General features: G+C 38.6%; 1 protein-coding gene across 1 annotated transcript; it reads right to left on the bottom strand.

Annotated features, from left to right (window-relative positions):
* Positions 1 to 648: 648 nt before the first annotated feature.
* Positions 649 to 19709, bottom strand: AQP1 (aquaporin 1 (Colton blood group)). The gene is made up of 4 exons (XM_009558275.2): positions 19164 to 19709; positions 4509 to 4673; positions 4015 to 4095; positions 649 to 2522 (listed from the first exon to the last, which is right to left on the bottom strand). The coding sequence occupies exons 1-4, from the start codon at positions 19551 to 19553 to the stop codon at positions 2343 to 2345; spliced, it is 816 nt and encodes a 271-aa protein (XP_009556570.1). The 5' UTR covers positions 19554 to 19709; the 3' UTR covers positions 649 to 2342.
* Between the last annotated feature and the right edge of the window lie 4947 nt (positions 19710 to 24656).

Raw genomic sequence — 24656 nt, 5'->3', positions numbered from 1 at the left:
GGTAGAGTGGTGTTGGGTTAATGGTTAGACTTGGTGATCTTAGAGGTCTTTTCCAACCTTAATGATTCTATGATCCTAAGTAGCAGCTAGAGCAGTAACGTGATATTACACACCAAAGAGAATAGCAGTATTGTTTGTCTTCAAAGTTTTGGACTTTGTGTAGAAGTGTAGAAAAGATACTGCTCTTTGCAGGGTGTAGACTAAAGAACTAATTGTGGATCTCACAATTTCTCCATCACTCTGTTAAGTTACCTCAAGCTAGTCAAAACAAGCTCTTTATTATGGGTTACTTCTGCAACTGTTCTGGCTCAGAGGTTCTGCAAGGCAAAAAAAGGGGGTTAATTTTGCATCAATGGATGCACTAGGATACCAGCAAATAAAGTTGAAAAAATATTCTGGAAATCAGGCACAAGGTACCCTGTTTCATTGCCAGTTATAATTTAGATAGGCCTTACTTCCAGGTGACGGCTTGCATTGCCTGCTATACAAAGAAAGAAACTTCCATCCCTCGAAGACTACTATCAATTCAAAGGAGCAGTCTAGAGTGGAAAAGCAGAAAATATCTCAGTTGTTGGCACCTGAAGAATGGTACAGAAAATAAAATTGCATTGTGTTGCAAGTCAAATTAAAAACCAAGAATCAGGAACATTTCTTGTGTTAACACAACTGATTTTGTTTATTTTCAAACCATCCCAAAATCCAATCATGCTGTATGTACATAGACAATACACGAGATAGCACACCAAATGTAGACAGGAGAGATAGATAAAATGTATTTGGTTTTAGTTTGCTGGCAGTTTTCTTTTTCCATTGTACTTTTGCTCAGCTTGATGAAATGACCCAAGCTGTATGGATTCCCACACCAACCCTCTCTCAATTCTCGTGTCCACACTGTCTCTCTAATGGGAGACGTTCATCCGATTACAGCTGGGGCATTTGTCTGAATAGTAAAATGTGCGGCTTTTTGTGCAGCTTCCTCTGGGCCTTATTTCTTATGTAAAACAGTTTAGTGCAGAACAAGAATATCAGCATGTATCTGCTTTAACTATATTCTATAGTTAGTAGGTAAGATCAGCTAATGCTTTGGATTACTCAGGAAATCATAAGTAGCACACACAAAAACGAATACAGGAAATAGTCTTCCATGTCGTTTAGAGTGTTAATTTTCTTTACGTTTCCAGTGTCATTTATTTTGCTAAACACTGCTACAATTCTTTCCACTTGTCATATGCTCTAATTTTCTTACAAAACGGTATACTAGGCTTTCTGTATAAAACATATATATAAACATTTATATATATATATATATATATATATAAAAACAAAGCAACGACCCCCAAAATGGACTTACTTACACACAGGCATATATTTGACCCTTATTAGAAAATATACTGTGTGTATATCTGTTTATTGTCCCTGAATGTCACAGCACTGATTATTAGAATGGGGTCAGGAAGAAAGGGGCCTTTTGTTTTCCTGGCTTGCTTTAAAACATAGAGTTAAATTATAAGACAAACAAAAGCAGAGTAGTCACAGGAACAATCAGATCCTGTTTACATTGTGGCACTATGTTGTTCTTGTTGTCATTGTTATTACTACTCTCCAGTTTGACTTCTAGTTATTACTTCCTAGTAATTAACATATCTATACATTTTTTGCCATGTATTCTCTTCCCTCACAATGAGCTGGATGCAGGTTCAGGGAGAATGAAATGGTAAAGAATCTAAATGGATCCTGGTACTCTGAAAATTTTTTCCGTGCTTAATTTTTCTGGCCCTCTTGCTCAGAGATTATTGATCATTTAGAAAACTATGGTTAATTCTACATAACAAGTAGGGTTTTATGGCCCTTTTATTTCCAAAAGATGCTTTTGGGTTATGATTTGATATATTTTTTATGTGCACTTCTGGCATTAGATACCAGCCTTGTGTATTTGCATAAATATTTTTTCCAGTATAAGGACCCCATTATTGGTACAGATGGTTCTCTGTCCTTAGTATCTATACTTACAGCAAACACACTGGTTTAAACTGCTTGTTGTTACTGAATGATGTGTGGGGAGAACCACACACACTAAATACACCAGAAAATTTGGAGTTGGCAAAGGGGAGGTTAAATTTCAGCCCAGTTTATTTAGCTCATGTTAAAGTGTCAAATGACTTCTTGGCCTGAAGACTTTGTGACTGAAAAACCCCAGATAGGAAAATCCTATTAAGATTGGGGGATAAAAATGGAGAACCATATTGAACTAAAAAATAAAGTACTGCTTGCTGGTTTACAAAGAGTCTATAACACTGATAAAATCTTCGGAAACCAATGTGCTTTTTTTCCCTTGTCCTTCTTTATTTTGGCTTCATTTCCACACGGGAGTTCATATCCTCTCCTTCCAGATCATACTCTTCTACTTGTCCACTTGTCCACACCTTCACGCGGTCAGTCAGGTCGCTGCTTCTGGGAGCCAGGATGAAGTCATAAATGAGGGCAGCACTTGCTCCTCCAATGATTGGGCCAACCCAGAAGATCTGAAACACAGTTCCAAGACCAGTTACTATATCAGGTATAAAAGAATTTGAAGCTGTTCTGAAAATCTCCTCTTAAAATTTTCTCCCCCAAATTTACAGAGAAAACTTTAAGATATAGTCTAACACCTGGTTATTTACTTAACTGCATGGCAGGAAAACAAGAATTGCTATGAATTGGCAATAGACCTAGAGATGTGTAACTGTGAGTATTTTATCAAATTCTGATACTTAAAATTAGGTAAAACATTTCTGTTACTCAAGCTGTATTTGGCAGAGGGACGCAATTTCTAAAACCAATGAGGGTATTACATCCCATTCTCTCACTAACTTTCAGTAACAGGTAAATTAGAATATAATAGTGAGGACCTAACTAAGGGCTTAATTTGCTCCTACTTACTATTTAGCTAGTGATATTGTGGTAATTGTACTGGTCTAATCACATAAGGCAAGCAGAGTTTGAAGGGAGAGGTAATAAAATCTTTTACTAAACAGGCTGATTTTGAAAGACGTAGCACATGATTTTGAGGGATTTGAATGGCTAAAGAGTTCCTGAGTCTGAAAATATGTTTTCTTTTATTCAGCAATAGTAGTGATTTAAAATGAATTATTACTTACTTCTCTGTCCTCTCTTTCAACAAAGGAAAATATTTTTTCTATGGAATTCTAACTTCTAGCTTTGTTACATTACTTTAGTATCCCAACAAAGTATTTCAGTACAAGATAATGGCAAAACTCTCTAATGTTCTCCTGTCGAGCTTCACTCTTTAGATTAAAATGACATCGATATCCAAAATTTTCACCATCCATGAATTTCCATGAATGCCTTTGCAAAGAGCTGCCAAAATCATGAGTAGGGCAGCTGGAACAAGCTGCATTTTAAATACTGAAGAACACATGCTTATTTAACATTTTTATAGTAATCTTCTCTATTAAGCTTTAGTGAAATAATAATTTTTTTGTGAAGTTCCTCATTTTAACCACATTTAACCACAGGGAATAATTTAAAATTTATAGTGTTTCCAGAGCACTTATGCATGAAAGCACATAAGCAGATGTTTAAATTTAAAAAGATGAACATTTTATTAGCATCCAAACATTGGATGATCCACTTCAATTTTTAAACATGCTTAAGAACCTTCCTAAATTATGTCTTAGGAGATTAAGCAGTAACACTTTACAAACTCAGTTTAAACAATAAACATTCAATGCAGGATTGTGTGCAATGAGGTTTTAAAGTTTAAGATATTTGAAATAGATAAACATAAAGGGAAATAACTAAAGAAAATCTAGTGTCTTACTTTGAACATACACGCTTGACTTGAGGACTTGTGATCTCCTGAGGCTGATCAGGAGCAAAAGGAGACTATTTCTACCAATTGAAACAGAAATGACAACTCACAGACTATAGTGATAATGTTTTTGAATGCTTCTGGTCCTGTAGATTACCTGTATGCAGAGACTCTTGTAAGCCACACAAATTTACTCAACTTACCCAGTGATTTTCAAAGTTGTTGGCAATCAGTGCTGAACCAAAAGATCTGGCTGGGTTAATTCCACAACCGGTGTAATCAATCTAGGAGATGGAAAGAGAATCAACGGTGAGACACTGGTGCACATGTAGCATCTTCATTACACAGAGGACAAGTGGCAGCCTGCAGCATGGTTCAGATGTTCACAACAGCTTCGATCATCCCACCTCATTCATCATTCAATCATTCCCATCCTCAGAAAAAGGGGGAAAGAGCCACTCCTTCCCCAACACGGAAACAGATCCTACTGCAGCAACTCCTCTGAGATGTGCAGCTTCATCCACTTATTGCCACAGTTGTGTGTCCTAAGAAAGGAGGGCCACGTGTGCTGCAGAAACAAGGTCATTCTCTGAAAAGAAAGGAGAAGAAACTGCCCTCTCCCCATCATATGTCTGCCCTCATTGACCCACCCTGAGGTGGCACATTACAGGTATCAGTTGTGAGACCTAAAACTTACAGCAAGAAGATGTCCCAAGGCAACAGACAGACCAATCGCCAAAGGTGCTGATCCCGAGACATCATTCCTTCTTCGGTCTGTGGTGGCGAGGACACACAACACCAGCTGGAAGGTAGCAATGATTTCAATACCCAGTCCTTGGCCAGCATTGATTCCATCTGAAAGCTATGTGGAGACAAGAAGGAAAATGTCACCTGATATTCCTACCTGAATTCAACCAGTAAAACAAAATTCCACAGGATCTTGTTTCTCCATAGGAAAACACAGACTTGCAAAGCCATTTCTGTCCTCAGGTTGCTTCTGCTTAATAGGGAATAAAAATAAACAACAAAAAAATTCTGAACAGAAGTCAGTTTTGAAACACTCACTGCTAAACACAAATCTAGGCATAACCAGCTTTTGTTGGTGATATAATGAGGATGCAAGGTTGCTACATCCAGTCAAAGTGAACGATCAACTTCTAAACACAATGAGAACATAAATGATCTACATATGAGAAAGAAATGAGTCAGAGATTTGCCTTCAGTCTTAGACTTGACCTGAATTCTACCTTATTTCTTTGAGAGTCATAAAAAAATATCCGCAATTCAGGAATCCTAAAGGTTGGGGAAGTATTTCAGTTTCCTAGTGAAGGAAAGCAGGTGCTATAGAAAAACTTACATTAGCAGATGTAGATATTCCTTCCATATTAGTAATTATGAAATTGGTATGATTCTTATTAATGTAAATGCTGTAAGCCATATTGAAACCAGACTAATTTACATAAATGAACATTATACAGTGCTGTCATATTTAGAAATAGTGGTAGAAGTTTGTACTTAACAAGAAGCTGTGGATCTAAACCATTTAGTGTCATAACACATTTTGAATTCTGCTTCTAATTGCTATATTCTGTGGCAACTTAGTTAAGACAAGACAAGCCTGTATCTGAGCTGAATAACTTGGCGTTAAGCAGAGATTCACATTGCACAGATAGGATGAAACATGAGCTTGGACACAGGCCAGAGAAATTGAGAATGTGAGTGACTCAGAGGAGGAAGCAAACTCTGCAAAACTTATGCTCAAGAATAATGCTGTCAGTAGGTTAATCCCATCTGTCAACCTCTGCAATAAGAATTGCTAGGTCAAATATGACAACAACATAATTAAATGCTATTGTGACCTGTCTGGAACAATTTAACTATAAGAAACCATGCTTTAAGTCTGTTCTTGTGGTTTTATGCCCTAATTCCACCAAAACTAATATTTGAATAATCTTGAAACTTAAAGATGTTTAGCTGATCTCTTTCACTTTCCATATTCATTATTCTCTTTTCTTGTTCCTTCTCTGTAACAAAGCAGCATAATATTAAATCCCTAAGCACTGAAAAATTTCAAGCAGTCTTCAAGCAGTGCAAATCTGATTAGCTACATTAAAAACAATGAAAATATATTGATTTCTAAGACCTGCCAATCTGAAGTATTAATATATTTTATATTTTGTTCTTTAATATACAGGACTGATATCCCTTGAGTTATAAGTAATTTATCCACAGATAGAAAGGAATTCCAGTTGAAATGGGAAGCACTTTGTTTCTTTCAGCATCCATACAGGAGAAACTCAAATGAGTTAATGAAACCTTCAGCATTAACAGGACATACGTGTAAGAAGTACAAATCTGACATAAATATACAGATGTGCAGCTATGAAAATGCAAGATTCGGAAATTCATACTAAATGCCTCATATATCACTGAATGCAGATACATTTTATTCTTTCTGTCATTCCACTGAAAAAAAAAATCAATTTTTTCAGGCTGTGGAGGGAGCAAGATTTATGGCTCTTAAAAAATTAGGCTTCAAATACATCTCACTGATATAAAAAGTGATTGTATCACTTTAAGAATCTGGATGACAGACTCTCTGGAAAACCTTATTTCATATTTGGAAGGCCAAATGGTCAAAATAAAAGGCAAGCGCATTGCCAAATAAATGAGTGATATGCAGATGCCCAAAACTGGAAAAGAAACTCAAAACCCTTCTATCATAATGCAACTGTTACACCCCAGAGAATCTAGATATGAGGTCCAATGCATGAATATTAGTATTTGAAAAGGCCTTGGCATTTCAGATGATTAAACACTGACCAAACTTCAGTCTTTCCCTTTGTTTGAAGGGCTTCCATAAAAGAAAAAATACACTAAGAGCAACATTAAGCCTTTAAAACCTGTGATAATCCTTATCTTTAAAAGGCGGAAATTATATTCTTCCTTTCCCTCCAGGAAAACACATCCTACAACTGACGTGACTTGAGGTCATTCTCCCTGCTAATCAACACTTATTGATGTGCTGTGTGGAATCAAAGAAAACCTGGAAATATCATAGGAAACCTCTTGCTTTCCTCTAGCATGTAATTTTATGGAGCCTGCCAGGGACGTAAGATTCCACTGTGAGAGCAAGGACTCCGGGCCATATTCCAAAATGAAACAAACAGAAGCAAAACTTGGATGTTCTGCTTTGCTGTGGCCTGTGGATCTGTAGTATACAAGTGTAGTATCACAGACGTTTGCTATTTGCTTACTTGTTAGGGCTATAGTGTCAATACAGCAGCAGCCTATACCCTCCAGAAAACAGCAACACATAAAATAGCGTGAGTCTTCACTCTAACCACATCCCACCCAAGTATACCATAAGTAGTAGGAAGGTTGATTTCCTGCTATCAAATTAAAATGTGCATATATATTTAAATAATAATAATACTATAATCCTTAATCACAGTGGATTTGCAAGAGTTACTCTGCTAACAATGCAAAATAAAACCTGTTACAGCTTTTGAATCTGCTGGTTTAAGGTCTCAGCAGAACCAGGTAGGCTTAATAAACATGTTTGTTACCCACTTGTTCTATATTCCATATACTCTTAATAAAGTACGTGAACAGGATGTGTTGGCTGACATAGCATTTGCCCTTGATGTATCTGCAAGTTTCTGACCCTGTCTCATCTCAATCCAATAACTCACACATATATCTCCAATAGTTTCCCACACCACAGAATTCAATCCAGAGTACTTCTGGCTTTTGTTCACATGACTTTTTCCGCTGAACATCATTTCTAAGTCACTATTTTGACAGGAGAAACACTAAAAACATACCAAAGAAATGGGTTACATCATTGGCAAGAGCCGAGAGTTATATGTAGACACATATATCTTTTCAGCTGAATTATTCTCTCGGCTGCATTAGCTTGCACTGAATAATTCTCCCTGGACTGTAACAGCACCCAGACTGCAAGCAGAAGCCTACATGTAGACACCTCAGGTGTATCTTTCAGTGAGTTGAATCTCACCATTAGTATTTTTACCTGAGTTTGCTGGGAATCTGAAAAATTTAATCAAAGAAAACTTCACCGCAATCCAGTACATTTACAGAAATTCCTTCTCATTCAGAAAGCTCCTGAGCTGCAACTGATTGGAACCTAAGGAAGAATTTAGGAGACACTGAAGCTATCTGCTTTCCACTACTGGACATGCGATGAGGTACAATACAAGTTCCCCATTCAAAGATTGGCTTTATTTGATGATGTTGCTCCTGCTCCTGAACAACCTGGTATGAATTCAGTGCCGACTCTGCTTTCACCAAGGGGTTGGTTTGGGCCCCTGACCACCAGGAACACATTGAGTTGCTGGAGCATGCCCAGAGAAGGGCAATGAAACTGGTGAAGGGTCTGGAGCACAAGTATTATGAAGAGTAGCTGAGGGAACTGGGGCATGATGGTGTTGGGCTGGTGTTTGGACTTGATGATTTTAGAGGTCTTTTCCAAATTTAATGATTCTATCATTGGACTAGAGACCTCCCGAGGTCCCTTTAACGCTGAATTGTCATATCAGAGGCCTTGGTTCTTTGGAAGCTGTGGGAAGGTCTGGGACAGAATTGCCTCAATGCTGCTCTGGCTTGACTGAGTTCATGTCTACAAACTGCTGGTGACACATGCATTCAGTGGAGCAACAGTTGGTGCGTCAGTCACTGTGAAGGTGCTGCATAGATATTATCTATACTGGTGAGGGAGTCAAGAGACATGCAATATAATCAGATGAGAACTTTTAAACCTGAGGGCAACATTAATGGAAAATCAGTATCTAATCATGACCATAAAAGTAGCTGGTTGAGACAAACACTTGCTTTTTGGTCTTAGGAAATGGGTAGCGATCACATTGATCCATTTCTCCACAACATCAGACAGGAGACAGGAACTACTGAAGCTCATTTTTCAGAAGTGTCCTTAACTGTCATGTTTAGCTGACTGACTTCCACAGCTTCAAGCAATAATGTGGGCAAATTAATGGTATGTTTTCTTTCCTTTTGTTGTACTTTTTTTTCTTTTTAGAACAGGATATTTATTAGTTGTCTGCCTTCAGAAGAGAAATAGGGACAGGAAATTAAACTGGCCCAAGATAAACCCAACTGTGTACTTCTCTAGTGGCTTCATATTTTTCTCATTAGGAGTAAAAGTATATCAAGTTCAAACCTGCTTCCCGTTATATGGATAAGACAGTTTGTTATGCAAGGTGGTTTCATCATGTGGTGCTATGCTTTATCTCATCCAACAAACCCTTAGCCATGGGTTGCGTCTTCCACAGTCCAGATTACTTTCATATAACAGGGATTAGTTTCTCATTGTTCCTGACAAAGGATAGGCCTCTGGAAATGTGAAAGTCCGTTTTTCAGCAAGGGAATGTCAGCTTTCCCCATTCTTATGAAACACTTCAATGCAGGCCAAGTTCGTTGAATTTCTTTAAAGAGACAAAAGTTAAGCCACAGCAATTTTGTGACACATAAAACATCACTGATGCCTGGAACTTCTTTGTAGATCCCAGTCATACCCTAGGTAAGGCAGAACCCCAGCAACAGCACGTCTGGTGCATAATAAGAAGCATGTTGTGAACTGACTATAAACATATAACCTTTTATTATATTGGTTTTAATATTCATATTGAGAGAATAACTATGTTCTCCTGTCCACACAAAATCTAACATTTTTAGGAGCTGTGCTGCAAGAAAAAATATCTTTATATGAGACAGACCTCTTTCCTTGTGTGTTGAATTCAAATAAACAGCTAATATCTTGCACCAAGCCTGCTGTTTCTGGCATTCCAAATTATTAACGTATCTCTGCTATGGCAGGCATTTTTATTAAAGGAATACTTTTTTTATTTAAGCAAATTCTCACCGTCTCACTGTGTTTTATTCCTGTAGCTTAAACTTTCCCTTCTTTGATTGTTCTTACTTTTCTTAATAAGGAAAAATCTTGACATTAGTCTAAAAGTTTCATTCTCTCTTCTTCATGCTGGAAACACAAATCAGGCTGCTTTATACCAACTAACTATCAGTTAAATGTTTAGTGGGCAAAGCTCCTCAATGCAAAGTCCTTCAAATGCAATCTTAGAAATTAATCTCCCCGCTTCCCTCAAACCCTTGTTCCACTATCTGACCTGCCAGTGTGTCTCACTCTTTGTCTCATTCTTTCAGCTCTAAGTATGCCATGAAAACAACTTGATAATTTCCATCTTGATAATATACCTTTCCTCTGCTGAATTCTGTCCCAGATCTCCATAGCTATAAACATTCCTTTAACTCACAATCAAAAAGTATTCAGAGACATTATCCCCAGCTATTTAACTAATTTCTCTCCCTGGTATTTAACAATATCTCTCCAAAATTGCTGTTTCTATACACATTATTTGACTGTTAGGGATCTGGGGGATACAAATGTCTCATTTCTTTATTAAGTAGAGACAGGCAAAGGTATAAAGAGTTTCACTTAAAATTATATGACAGGAGTACTCAGAAGAAGCTGCTTATGAGGCAAAGAATTAGCTTTGGACTATATCCTAGATCAACAATAGAAGCACTCAGCAGAACCTTGGGACAAAACATATTGTCCTCTGCTAGATTATCCTTCCTATAAATACAGCCTTAAAAGCTCTAAAGGGGACTCATTCAATTCCCAAAGCCGAAATCATATTTTCCATTCTTCGGACAGCAGACACCCTCCAGGAACAAGACTAACCAACCTCCTCCCACCCTATCTTCAGGCTGATGAGAAACTAGCCAGGGCTTTGTGTTGCAGCAGCTTAGTATGCCATAAAGAGAAGAATAATGGCTTCATCTATATTAAACCAGAGCACATAAAGTCTACAAGTGATGCCAGCGACAGAGAGTAGACAGTAGACAGTCCTTTCTTCTATAGGACTTCCACTTAACACAGCTAGTTAGAGATAAACTATTTCTCTCACTTACTTACACTTTTACTTTTTGATGTGTCCCCGGGTAAGTTGCTTTGGGAAAACTGTTTTTTTTTAAATCTTGCTGCTGAGAAATAAACAACTTCCATTCAGACGTTTAAGACTGGTGAGTTGTTTTTATTTTTTCTTCACCCAGTAAAACCCAAGCAAATAGTTCACTTTCTAGAACACTTTGGAAGCACTTATTTAGACCATGGAGCTATTTATAATTTCCTGTACTGTCAGCCCAGAAGGAGATGGTCTTTGGGGGAATTGTGGACATAGCTGTTTTTTGAGCCTAATAGAATCTTCCTTTCTATGTTGTTACTGGAATCACTATCTGGATTTGTGTAAACCTCACAGTATGTTTATTGGCAATTGCACCAAAGCAATATCCATTTTATACTTGTAAACAAGCAAGCCAGCAAACCTGTGAAGTTTTCAGACTTTCCAAGTCTAAGGCAGTTCCTACTGTCAGTCTTGTGAAGAGCATTGAAGATTTGGCATTTCCACGGGGTTAAAAAATACCTCTGAGTGTGCATAATGGATTTCAGGAAACAGGGGAACAATTCCAGCTCCTTAATTTATCCACTTTGTTCATTAAATAAGAAGTCATATCAAAGGAAGGAAAAGGGGCCAAATGTGATTTTATTCATTCCTCAGTCCAAATACAGTCATCATTAACTTCAGGAGAAGGTGTGCGTATATGTGTAAGGAAACGTGCCACAGTTATGCTTTGAATACATTAATTGACTTCACTTGGCATAGAATTAGTGTCATGAGCCTGGAAAAGTTTGGTTTTCTGTGATACTTCTCATCAGTTCCTGGAGAGGCGATGCATGAGGATCTACCAAGAAAGTACGTAAGGATTCTCTTTTCTCCTTTCCAGCCTGCAAATGCCAAAAGAGAAACCCCTTGCAGAGATTTCAGGACACGCTTGCCCTCCTGCTGTTTATAGACTTCCCTCTGGAATGCCTGTCAGGTCCTGTATATTTGATTTAACACATTAATGTTGTGCCTTAGCCTTAGACCTCGTTAAATTCGGTGGACTTGCAGCAGTTAAACACCAGCACTAACCTTGGCTCTGGATACCAGAAAGATTGGTACTTTCCCATTAATAAACACACAGGACTACATACTGCTCCCAGCCAGGCCAGAAAAAGCTCCAGGAGCTTTTTATTCACTTTCCTCATGACATTGTGTTTTTCTGGAGGTACTGAGGAGCACAGTGATGTTTCATTGTGCCAGGTATGGCATTAGCCCACAATGAAAACGGTGCCTCTGCCTCTGCATATTTGTACTAAAGAGACAACAGTTTAAAGGCAGAGAATTACAGAAACCAAGAAATGCAGAAATATAGGATACAGATAGTTTGCTATTTATGAAGCTGGCCACAGTACCTTGGACCGGTTTCCCTAACTCCAGAATGGAGGTTTTTCTAAAGACGAGGATTTCTTCGACATTTTCTATTGTGATACCAAGTAACGATCTCTCTGTTATTGAATTCTGCCAATTAAACTAGAGAATGGACAAATAAGAAAAAATGTACTACTGCTCTAAAGAAAAACAGGCAATTTCCTCTTGAGACAAACAGGAAATTTTTCAAGGGCTATTTTTTCTTCCTGTAGTACTTGTGATGTGGTTCAGTATCTTTTTTTTTTTAAATACTTCTCTTGAAGGTAGCTATAGACAGTCCAGATAGTGGCACATTTTAGGATTAAAGAATCTTAATTCCTAATGACTCTAATTAAAGAAACACTACTCTCAAATCACCTGAAGGTTCAAATTATCTTCTGAAGCACATGAGCTCTGCTACAATGACTTATACGTTGTTTTTACCATTGCATCTATTTAAAAAGAGAATATCCATAATATTCATTCTCATGTTTGCAGTGGAAATTTCCGTTTGTTCTCAGGCTGTGGTTCTTACCACATCAGATCTTGATTTAAATTTGACATACACTAATTTCTAGTTAATGTGAATTAGAAAATGAAATTTTCATTTGCCTCATCTGAAGAATCTTTTTATTTATCAATCTGTCTGTCTCTGGTTTACCAGTATGCGTGAAGGACTGTACACACATACCCATAAAAATCCATATACATATGGCATATTACACATAATGCTAAGGGAAGTGGGGAAAAAATAAATGTTTATTCACCATTCAAGAAGGGTGGTAGGAAAATGAATTTTCTTATATTTCATACTTAATTCTACTTTGTTTGACAGCTAGTCAAACACAGAAAAAAATGTTCTCCAGAAAATACCAGAATGACTCCATTTGAATTACAATATTAACCAATCTACCAAATTAATAATGCTTTAAGGTCTATTGTAACTCATTATTTTATAACCCTCAGTGCACTCTTTCATCAATTCTATAATTTCTTTTTAAAGAGGAGCTTTAATCTGAGGCTTGCAGAGCATTTCAGACAATGCAATAGCCATCGCTCGATCTTCTGGATGTGGACCCGGTTCATGGCATAAAACTCACTTGAACCACTGTACTCTAGCACTAAAAGACTGGCATGCAGGTAGATGATCACTGTGCGTCTCGCCTTCTACCAGAAATGGCCACATTGCTACGTCCTTGAGTGCTGTCCACCAAAAGCTCGGGGCATGGCTATGTGAGGATGGAGCAGAAGCAGTGAGCTGATCTTGATAGAAATGGAAATAAGAAATAACTTCTGAGATCTGAGATAAAGATTAGAGCTATAACTCTGTTGTCCCCAAATGTTATGAAGGGTGATAACCATCAGGTTTACATCTCAGCCCAGATGTTTCTGCTGTCACTGTACGAACTCATTAGAAAGCGGCCAAGACTACGGCCAGTTTCGAGCAGGTGCCTTTCCTGTGTTCCACCTTCCCGGCCTGGTGTGATTCAGTACAATGCTGGCATGCCATAAAAGACTACTCCTTCAAGACTGAAATTGAATAATGAGCTATTGTTTTGGTGCTCTTTGTTAAGAAAAAAAAATCCTGGACTAATCTCATGTACAGGAACCATTTTGCTCACTCTAAAAATGCAGCAACTTCTGGTCTCCTGTAGAAGCTCAAGTGTTTAAGCACGCAAATATCCAAGCACAGGCAAAGTTGGCAGGAAAACCCTACATTAGAGTCAAATGAGGGAGAGCAGAGGGCAGTTGCAAGGATAACGAAGCTGACTGTATTGAAACTTGAGAAACGCACAGTATTTAATCTGCATTGAGAAAAGGTATCCAAGGATAAGTGCTATAGAGGTCAGGAACTCAGCTACGTGTCTCATCCATCCAGTGGCACCTCTGGAAGTGCAATTTTCCATACTGACTCAGAGGAAAAGCAACATCACTTACTCAATTGTCCACTCACGCTGTCAAGCTTTCAGTTTATTTTGGAAGTTCTTCCATCTCAACCCGACTTTGTTTAATTTGAGGTTGGAGGAGAGCAGACTCATAGGGTGCGGGCACAAAGAGATGGAAATCACAAGGCAAACAGTGAGTCATCAAGGCCAACCATGCAAGTCCTGATCCCCATGGTCAGAGAGCCACCACTGGTGCTCTGGTTAGGACCAAATGTCTGGTGATTCCTGTCTGTGATCCCCTCTGAGGCAACTTTTTAAAGGATGGGAAAGATTCAGTGAGGAATATCAGGATAAAACCATCAATACTGACCCCCACACACCATTAAAATGTGTGGCAAGTTTCAACATTATGAAAGGGGACTCACACTGCATGGACAATTTTACATTTGCATTAGAAGTCTCTGTGCCTTGGAAATTTCTTGTTAGAAAAATTACCAGCATTAGTGTCCTACAGATAAGATGAAACATCAGTAGATGCTAAGTATCCACTCATTTTATGTCCCATTCTATGCTCTAGACTCCTGGGGACAAGAGTTTGTCCAGCCTTCAGCTTACCCAAGTAGAGAATAAGGCTGGAGTGTGGAGATATTTGTGCATTAAAAAATGCACTGGAGTTCAAAGCTGCTCTGCAGCTGCTGCACCAGAGTCCAGCTAAGTGAGATACCTTATGGAAAGGGGGTTCATTCTGCAGAGTGGTACCAGTGAGGTTTTTCGAAGTAGTGGATATTTCCCTGAGATAAAGGAAAAAGGACAGCCAAGGGCTTCTTTTGCCTGTCTTCGAGAAAGAATTCAGAGTTGGCCGCTAGGTGTTTATCACCAGAGGGCATTGCATCCTTACGTGCACCAGTTCTCCTACAGCTGATCCAACTTCAGGCACACAGCCTGTCTTAAGAAAATGTTCCAAATTTCTAAATCCACTGATCACAGATTTCTTCTGGCTTTTCCAAATAGTTTTTCAGCTATGCAAACAACATTTATCAGTACACTGAGTGTTTTTTAAAAATCAAGTCCTTCTATTTGTTATTCTTGGTTGTTTTTCTTTTCTCTTTATCCACCCTGAGCAACACTACCTTCAGGTCTGTTTTCTTTGCCTACAATTTTTGATCCACTTGCAACTTTTAAAAAGATATATCTCTTTTTATTAACTTCAAGACAGAGTTTTCACATTGCTTTCAAATTGTAGCCCCGAGACTTAGGGGGCACATTTCCTGGCACTCCAGTCAGCGTACACAAATGATGGAATTGTAAAGCAACGTCTGCATTTTTACAAACCTTGATTATTTTCACCCCCTCAAAAAAAAAAAAATACATCCACCCACCCTCAGCTACAGAACTTCCCTCAGCATGTTTTAAAAGATTGATAAAGTTCTCAGGATAATCATTGCTGAACTGCAAATATTGTGTTCCCTTCCAGTATAGAGGTCTCCTCTCACCCGCCTTTCCTGCTTGAGTTCTTTGTTGGTCATTAACTTCCTATGATGAATAGTTTCTTCCATTATCCAAATTACAGATCTGTCCTCACTAGACAATAGTCATCTATGCTGGCAGATGAGTGCATTTTGGATTAGGTATTCTTTATTCTTACAGTTTTACCTAGTGGAAATTTGTAACACATAGCAATCCAATTGCTAAAAAAAGATAGAAGATGATGTAAGGAAAAAGATTTAAATTTTTAGATCAACAAACGCACTGCATAATCCTCTTTCAGCTTTCCAGTTCTTGAAAATTTTGCTTTGGCACTCACAACACTACTAAAATACCTGTAAAGTTAAGTGTCTTCAATGGATTCTGTAATATAAATACTTCTCCAAATGCTGTCCAGAGTGTCTTATTTGCAACCAGCCAAAGTAACTAAAAATATTTCCATTGACTTCAGTACACTTTGGATCAAACTCTTCATATGCGACTGTTTTGCTTGTCTCAGTGTAAAGCAGATATTAGTACTGAACATGCTAAAGGATCATCCTGCTCATTCTGCTTTTTCATCTCCCTTCCTTCTCTTCAGCCTTGTACCTTCCATGTCTGGATCTTTTTGTACTTCATTTACTTGTGCTTCCCTTTTTTCCCCGTCGCATGATGAAAAAGTCACAGATTCATCCCACTTTATTGTGAGCAATTAACAGAGGTTCCCAAGTGTGGAGCTTTGTAATGCCAAAGGAGAGCCGGCTATCTTTGGAGGACAATTCAAAGGAGCCGAGGGATGAATACTTCTCTTTGTTTTTTCTTATATGTGAACTAGAGAGAAAACTACGGAAATGGGTTCCTCACTTGGCCTGTCAGTGCAGGACCTACAGCTGGGCGGGATAAATCTAAATTCAGGCAATCCCACCCAGCATCCACTTGTAGCCACAGTCTCCATCAAACTGCTCTCATCACATTTTTCCTATACAAAACATCCCTCCAAGAGCATGAGAGAGTCAGAACAGAGGACACAGTCATGCACATCCAAGCACTCTTCCCAACCCTGTCAAACAAACAGCCCTTTCTTTCTATTCTTTTTCTCAGTAGTGAACCTACACCTAGTTTTCCACAGGAAGGGCAGGAAAACAAAAGCAGCTGGCAGGGATGCCAGCTCTGTCTCTCCTCTCCTTGTCCTCAGGTTAGAAAGCTTGACATAAAAGCAAATCTTTGTGGTTTCTCCTTATCATCTATTTGTTGAAGGAGGCAGTGTGCTCTTGGTGCTCGGCTGTGGTTTCAGGATGTGCCCCATTGTGATTGGCTCTGCACAAGGACAGCTGTTCTGCCATTGTCCACTGCGTTGGGCTCAGACCCAATTCCCCACCACCACACACCCCCTTACCTTCCTTCCCTAAAGAATCCCAGCTTGTCACTGGCAAATGAATGGATTTGTTTTGCTCTCTAATTCTTTCTTGCATAGGAGGAGAACAGCTGCTGCCTTCCCATCCCCAGGGAGGTCTCCCCACTGCTCCTTTAGCCGGAATATTTATAAATGGATGTGAATGAAAAAATAAAAAAACAAAATTCTGACCATTTGACTATGAAAAACACTGAGATCTGGGATTTTCACAGTGTTTAAGGAGCCATTCTATCCATTAATTCATGCACAGAATATGTCACCAGACTTGCAGAACACACATGACGGAGACTTCCACTACTTGGGTTTGCCCACAATGCATTCGATAGCCTTGAAAAAGACATATCTGATTCTATTCCAGAAGTGTTTCTGGAGGAATAAAAAGACTTCCACCCTAATATGTAATTTTTGAGATACCTGAAGGGGTCTTCTAAGCTTATGAAAATCAGTGACTGCACTGATCTTTCATGATCTTTCCAGCTGTCATCTCTTCAGAGATGTCTTTGTGCAGAGCTCTCAATTATATATTTCTAGCCAGGAGAGTTCCTGACTGAGAAGCAAGAAGAGTCTGAGGTTATTATCTACATTCCCTTTACAAATGACCAGAGTTTCAGGGCTTTTGGATTAAGGCAGAAGCCAGCTGTCAGCAGTTTGTAGCAAGAAAAACGGGAAGACCAAACATGAGTGCTACTGAAACCAGACCTCCCGTGTTTAATGGCAGTTGGACTTCTCGAGGAAACCACTTGGGCGGATACCCTGTCCCGTGTGGTTGTGCAGTTCCCTCTGCCAGTGGTTTCAGAGGAAAAGATCACATATCACATATCACACACACAGCTAGAGCCTTCTGGAGTTAATAAAATGATTCACTCCTCTTCCCCAAAATGTTTTGGATTAATCCTTCAGAATTTCTGAAACAGTGGCACTATGGAATACCTGTGCGTATCAGGCTCAAGGGAGGTAAGTGGACAACCTGCAGAGTAACACAAGGGTAGAAAAATATTAAGCTTCTCAGGAATCATCTTCTTAATGTCATATTTTGTTTTATTTTCAAGAAATGCCTCATTTCTTGAATTAACTGTAATGCCACGGCATGCAAAAACCTTTTCTTTCTTTCTTAATCGAATTTTTTTGATCCTTTCTTCCCTTTTTGCCTAAATGATTTCTGAAGAGATATAGTATTTGTAGCTTTACAACTCAAATATACTTCAAATGGGCATAAGATTTCAAATAATCTCAAGTTTCAAACTGCAGTCAGGAATATTCTGCAAGAAAGGGGACATAGAAAAGAAATGAAATACTTGTTCTTAATAGAATCCAGTGAAATAAGTGACTCGAAGACAATTTCCAATTATAGTACTCTGTTCTTCTGTAGATGTAGCACTGTCTCTGACAGTGGGATGATTTCATATTTAAAAGCATTTTCTTTTTGGTCCTGTTATGGCACAATAATATAATAAAATGACAACATTTTGAGGAGGAGGAGTTGTGTCAGGCAAGTTTTATGCAGCATGATGGTAAATAGCAGTGAACACCTCAGTGGGAGGGGGCTGAAACCTGCACCCCTGTTTAATGTAGCTGCCTCACATCTTTCTCCAGTCTGCAAATGAGAATAGCAAAAGGAGAAACACACTAGAAGTGCAGCTGGCATTCTGTGTCAAGTAGGATCTGAGCACTCTGTCTAATTCAACAGGTACTGCTCACAAGTTCAGTGACAGGTTTTCTCTTCCTACACTTCCCTCTCCCTGTTTCCATAGGTTATTCTTGCAGTCACAATCAGGTTACACAAACCATTAATTAAATATTGAACACGGAATTACAAACAACTTTGACATATGCACATTAATCAGCATGTTACCTGAGACCTTCAGAACCATGAAAGGGATCCAAACATGCAACTACCAGTGATCTCAATGTTAATCAAGTGTCAAAACGCACCTTTCAGCAGTTTGGATGTACAAAGTGGAAAACAAGCAAAACTGATCATAACCACAGTGTCCTAAAGCTCTGGAAAAGGAGTCAGGAGGCAGGATTATCCCTATGGCATAGATCCATCCTGTCATCAGTGAGGACTGGATCCCTTGGCTGCCTGAGGACACCATTACCACCACCTGTACCACCCCCCAACCCACCCCCACAGCTTTAGTACACTCACACTCCCCTACACACATCTTTAGTACATTGCAGGTGTTACGTTTCTACTTAAAAAGAAAAAGAAAGAGGAATTAAAAGTTTCTACTTACAGCATTGAGCCCCAAGGAGTTTTTTGGAAGAGAGGAGGTGACTCCTGACAGAATAGCTGTGGCCACCACTGCCCCCAGGCACTGGGCAATGATGTACATGATCGCCTTGAAGATGCTGATCTGGCAGCTCAGCAGGAGGCCCAGGGTCACAGCTGGGTTCAGGTGGGCACCACTGATGTGGCCCACGCTTTGTGCCATGGTAGCGATGGATAACCCAAAAGCCAGCGAAACCTTCACGTTGTCCTGAGACCTTGTTGATGTTTCATTGCCCACCACTGGGAAGTTAAAACCCAGAGCCGAGCCAATGCTGATAAAAATGAAAAGGGTCATAGCAAGGAACTCAGCCACCACTGCCCTCCAGAACATTTTCTTTTTGAATTCACTAGCCATCTTTCCTCTCTTTCTCTCTCCTCTCCTCACTTTCTCTTTTCCCTCTCTACCTTCCTTTGCCTGATATTTTTCCTTTAAGGTCTGAAGAGAAATGTGGAGAAAAAATACAGTCCTTGGATTATTTATAGGGCTTTGGGTGGTCTGTAGGAGGGAAGGGGTGTTGCACAAAAGGAGGAAAGAACTTCTACATAGATGCTGACTGCTAGATTGATGTAAGACACTGTATGCCTGCCAAAGTTTTTTCCTCCTTTTTTTTTCCCCCTCCCTTAACAGCGTTCGAACTCTGCTGCCGCTTTGTGGTATGATAGATTAGGCCCTGTGGATGGCAAAATAAGCTTGGTTTTTGCAGAAGAGAGAGGTTGGTAAAAAGAGCAGGCAGCAACGGACAAGTGCATCTGGTAAAACCGATAGGTTGGGTGATGGTTTCACATTCCTATCAACTAAGTGACACCTGGGGTGAGTTGGAGGCCTCACAGCCTGATGTTCTTCAGCTTAAAAAAAAAAAAAGAGACACCCCCAAAAGCATGTACTGAGCTCCCCTCCCCAAAGGCGTGGCTGCAGCAATTTGGAGTAAATTGATTAAGGTGCCACACCTCCCTTGCTCCTCTTCTGTATCACTTATTTGCTCTGTTATCTCTGCAATGCAGACAGAAGCAGCTGAGGGTGGGGGGGTGTCTCTTAACCATTTTTTTTTTCTTCTTTCTCTTTGCCTCAGCTGCTTTGCCTGTATTTACTGCCGTCCCTTCCTCCTCCTCCTAGCAAACAGCAAAGTTTAGCCCTGTGTCTTTGCAGGCAATTCGATATCCCAATGCTATTTACAACCTTCTTCAAATATATTAACAGGATAAAACCTAAAGAGGGGAATGCCTAGAATTTTTTTGAGAGTTGTTTAAAGCAAATGAGTGGGAAAGATCTTACAAAAGGATGTAAGATATAACTTACTTTGGGATTTTTAAATCAAGTGGTAAAACAGCACACAGACAAGCTATATGAAATTTAATAGAAGCAATCCAAGCATGTGCTGAGACTCGGGTTAACTGGGTAAAAATACAGGAATGCAGGCAAAGACTGCATGAGCATCCCAGTGATTACTAGGGATGTTAAACAGACTGTTAAAATACAGAGGGATAACCCTCCAAAATTTTAGTAGAGCACAGACCCTCAGTATATTCTCGGATGAGACATTCCTGGATATCCAAAACTACTTAAAGAAATATTGGCCTGACTGACAGGGAAGAACCTTACAAAGGACTACTGATGTGTTTTTGTGTAGTTATTTTGTTTGTGTTATCGATATTAAAGTGGCAACTGAAATTATGTAACAAGTATGTGTGGTTCTACTATTATGCACGTGTAATTGCAGAACAGTGTGCACAGGTTAATCATAAGCAAAATTTATATTAAGTTAAAGTTTTTTAGTTTTATCTGAATATATTCCACAGAGAATATAAGCAAAGAGGTAAAAGAACCTCAGCAATGACACAGGAAAGCCTGCCTTCAACTATTGCGAAGATTTGCAGAAATTATGACTTGAACTCAAAGGTAGCTCCTTGGATACACGTCAAAGAAATTTTTCATTGGTACAGAATTTGACGTACACAGGAAAGAAATGTTACCTCTTTAAGTCATACCTATCCTGAGGATCTTGATCCTGGTAATATTTGCAACAGCCACTACTGACCACAATACTGTTGGCAAGTTATTTGACCTCTGTAGGCACAGGGGCAAGTAAAAACTTCCTCAGTTTATGTAACAAGTCCCTGAAGAGATTTTATATACCAAAATATCACGGTTGAACATAACAGCCAAACATTTTGGAGTGTATCAATTACATTTAAATAAAATGTGCCAATAAGAAATAGGTGGTATACAACTGAATTTAAGTGTGTTCCACAATCTAACAATGTATCTTGCATGTGGACTATTATGATTCATAGAAACAGATTCATATAATGGAGAAGAAAATCCTCATTTATCACCAGTTAAGTTATGGAACTCTACCGACAAGATAAATTGCTTCAATATTGGCAATTGTATATGGGTATGGTTAACCAAAAACTTTTATCACACTTTGAAAAGGATATATATATGTCACAATTACACTGCTCCAGTTCTTTAAGGCAGTGCAAGGTTGTTCAAAGTTGGTGAGGTCTAAGAAAACTATTACAAATAAAATGACAAAAGACAGCTTTTAATGTGTAATGCTTTGACTGCTCTGTTGCCACTTCATAATTATGTGTTTTACTAATTGCTTATCCTTTGAGGACAAATTGGCATTGTTTTCCTGTAGAAAATGGGACATGAATTGAGTTTAGTGAAGATTACACTAGAATGATAACCTGCTGTGGTCCAAGCTGCAGATTTCTTTTGCTGTTTCTACACTGGCGCCTTTCTAGTGCCAGGATGGTCAAAGTGCACGATATGCAATGGGTTTAAGTGCCTAGGACCAAGTGGAATATTACTCACTTTTAACCTGCAAATATTTATGCATATATGTAACTAATAGCCTTATCCCTGCTAGTGCAAGCGCATGTTCAACTCTACACATTATGACTATTTTCAAAATCCACGAAGATTGTTGGTGTATAAAGTTATACATACAAAACATATTCTGTGTGTAGTTTTTAAAGATGTCTTCAAGGAAGACTAGAATCTTGAAGTTAAATCATAGCTATATTTTACTATATTAAATTTCAGTATAAAGACATATTTAAATAGCTTAGGTAAATATAAGTCACATTATATGAAATGTTTACTTTCAATTACTCTGAAATTTACATATTTTGTGCATTATCTTCTATGTTTTAGCTCTTTCCTTCCTCAAGTATTTTATTTTAATGTACATGTTTACCGAATGGTCACTCTGTAATATTAATTCTCTAATGGTATCTGCTCTGCCTGATACCACATGAGCATTCTCTCATAGTCTGATATCAGATCATGTTCAGCCCATTTGAGATACATTAGAACACACTCCAGGTATTCCAAGTCTGTGTCCCACAATAGCTTTTAATTATACTCAATCGTTATTGAAAGCAAGAGGGCATAGGCTGAAGAAAACACTTTTTACAACTAGCCAAGATTTTTTTTTTAACAACAATGATTAATATTCGATTTTATCTAGAAAGTCTAACCTAACAGGTGAAGACTCTAAGTGGATGTGGATTGCCCTTGAAGCTACCAAGATCCAGTTACCAAGGATCTGTGAAAATGATTTACAACATTCATTGGCATCAGACCTGCTGTTATTGAAGAATGGGGTCTGAAGATGATTGAACACCTTTTATTACAACAAGCTGTGTGAACAGAAGCCCCAGGAATGGGCGGGGTGGATTTCCCAGATTTTTAGTTGGCTTGGGTTATATATAAATTAATGCACTCAAAGCCTGATTGAGTACATGATAAAGTTTAAAGTTATATATGCTAACAGTATAATTTGGGTCAACCTTGGCTAACTGTACATATTGATAACAAAGGCACCATCGTGCACATATATTCATATTATATAAAGAACAGTCTTGTGCGTGCATAGAAGGTGGTTAATTTAGTGTCTCAAAATGCTTCTCTGCCATCAAAAAAGTTAGAATAAAAAGAAAGGAGTCCCCTGTGCGGACCAGGTAGCAAAATGCAATAACTCACATTTGAGTATAGCATTACAAAACTAGTTGTTGCTATCAAGTAAGAAAATTTTACCAGTCAGTTAAGTTAATGATATTACTTTTTAAGGCCAGGAAGAAAATTTTCTCATAAATGTTTCAAAATGTTAATTGAACTAAATCATGGACTTATGAAGGAATATAATCTCATTTAAAATGAGTTTTGACAAAATATCACCAAAGTTTTCAAAGTTCTTGACAAACTTTTAATGCATTATCCCACATATATTAATGTTCATTATAATCGTTATTGTTGTCTGTAACTTCTCTTTTCAGGGAGAAAGATGAGCCCTTCAACCCATCTAAATCCAAATTATCCAATATTCCTCTTGGTGAGATGTGACTGAGGTTATGGGGTGGTCTGGGGTATAAGAGATTTAATAGGCTCCTGTGAATGGCAAAATAAGCTTGGTTTTTGCAAAAGAGAATGGTTGGCAAAAGGAGTGGTCAGCAACGGACGACTGCATCTGGAAAAACAGATAGATTGGGTGAAGGTCTCACATTCATATCAACTAAGTGACACCTGGAGTGAGTCGAAGGCATCACAGCCTGAAGGTGCAAGTTATTGCTGGCTGTCTGGTTTGGGCTGGGAACAGTGTTTTTTAACCCTGTGCGTACCGGTCTTTAAGGAGACCCTCACAGGCAAACAGGTTCTGACTTGTAGGAAAAACATGTATAAGCACACACACACATAATCTTTAGTCATAAACCATTGACCAGGTCCTAGATTTTTAGTCTTGTGACTCAAAAGGAGGCCCTTTTTAGCCACCTGTCAGAATCTCACCTGTTTAATGCAACATGCCCTTAAAATTGCTTTTTAAAACCCTTGGAAAAGTCTTTAGGACTACCTCAGGAATATTGCCCTCACTTCTTCAACTCCTGTATCTTCATCCAGCTCATGGATTGGAATGAAAGCTTTTATGGGATTTTTGTCTTGAGCTGGACTGAAACAAAAAGCAGAGTTATCTGTGTAGGCTGGTAAGTTATTCACGCTCAGCTTCACCAGCGGCAGATAACATCCGAAAGCAGTAAATAAAACTGGCGACTAAAACCACACTCTGGAGACTTAAGTACTGCTGTTTCATATAAAAACGGGTAGAAATGTCACTTCTGTTGGCTCCGTGGAGAGTTGGACTTGTTTGTGATGCCACGCTTGAAGGCTGTATGGATAAACACATGTATTTACATAGGCTCACAAAAGCTGGTGTTAGATGAGACCATAGAGATAAGTTTTAATCTCTGTGATCTCTGTGTAAATCTGATGCAAGTAAGCTGGAAGTTTTCGATTGATGCAATTTGGATGCAATTTGGGGGAGGGTAAAATTTGTTTTAATATATATAATTTCTTTTTTTCTTTTTTTTTTTTTGAAGCAGAGGTTTCTCACCATTTCCCCAGGTTTGCTCTTCCACAATCCTTCTGACTGGTAGGAAAAAAAAACCAATTTGG

This window comes from Cuculus canorus, chromosome 2 (assembly GCF_017976375.1).
Source record: "Cuculus canorus isolate bCucCan1 chromosome 2, bCucCan1.pri, whole genome shotgun sequence".
Classification (NCBI taxonomy): Eukaryota; Metazoa; Chordata; class Aves; order Cuculiformes; family Cuculidae; genus Cuculus; species Cuculus canorus.
Note: the sequence above shows the minus strand (reverse complement) of the source record. Positions and strands in the feature narration are given on the sequence as shown.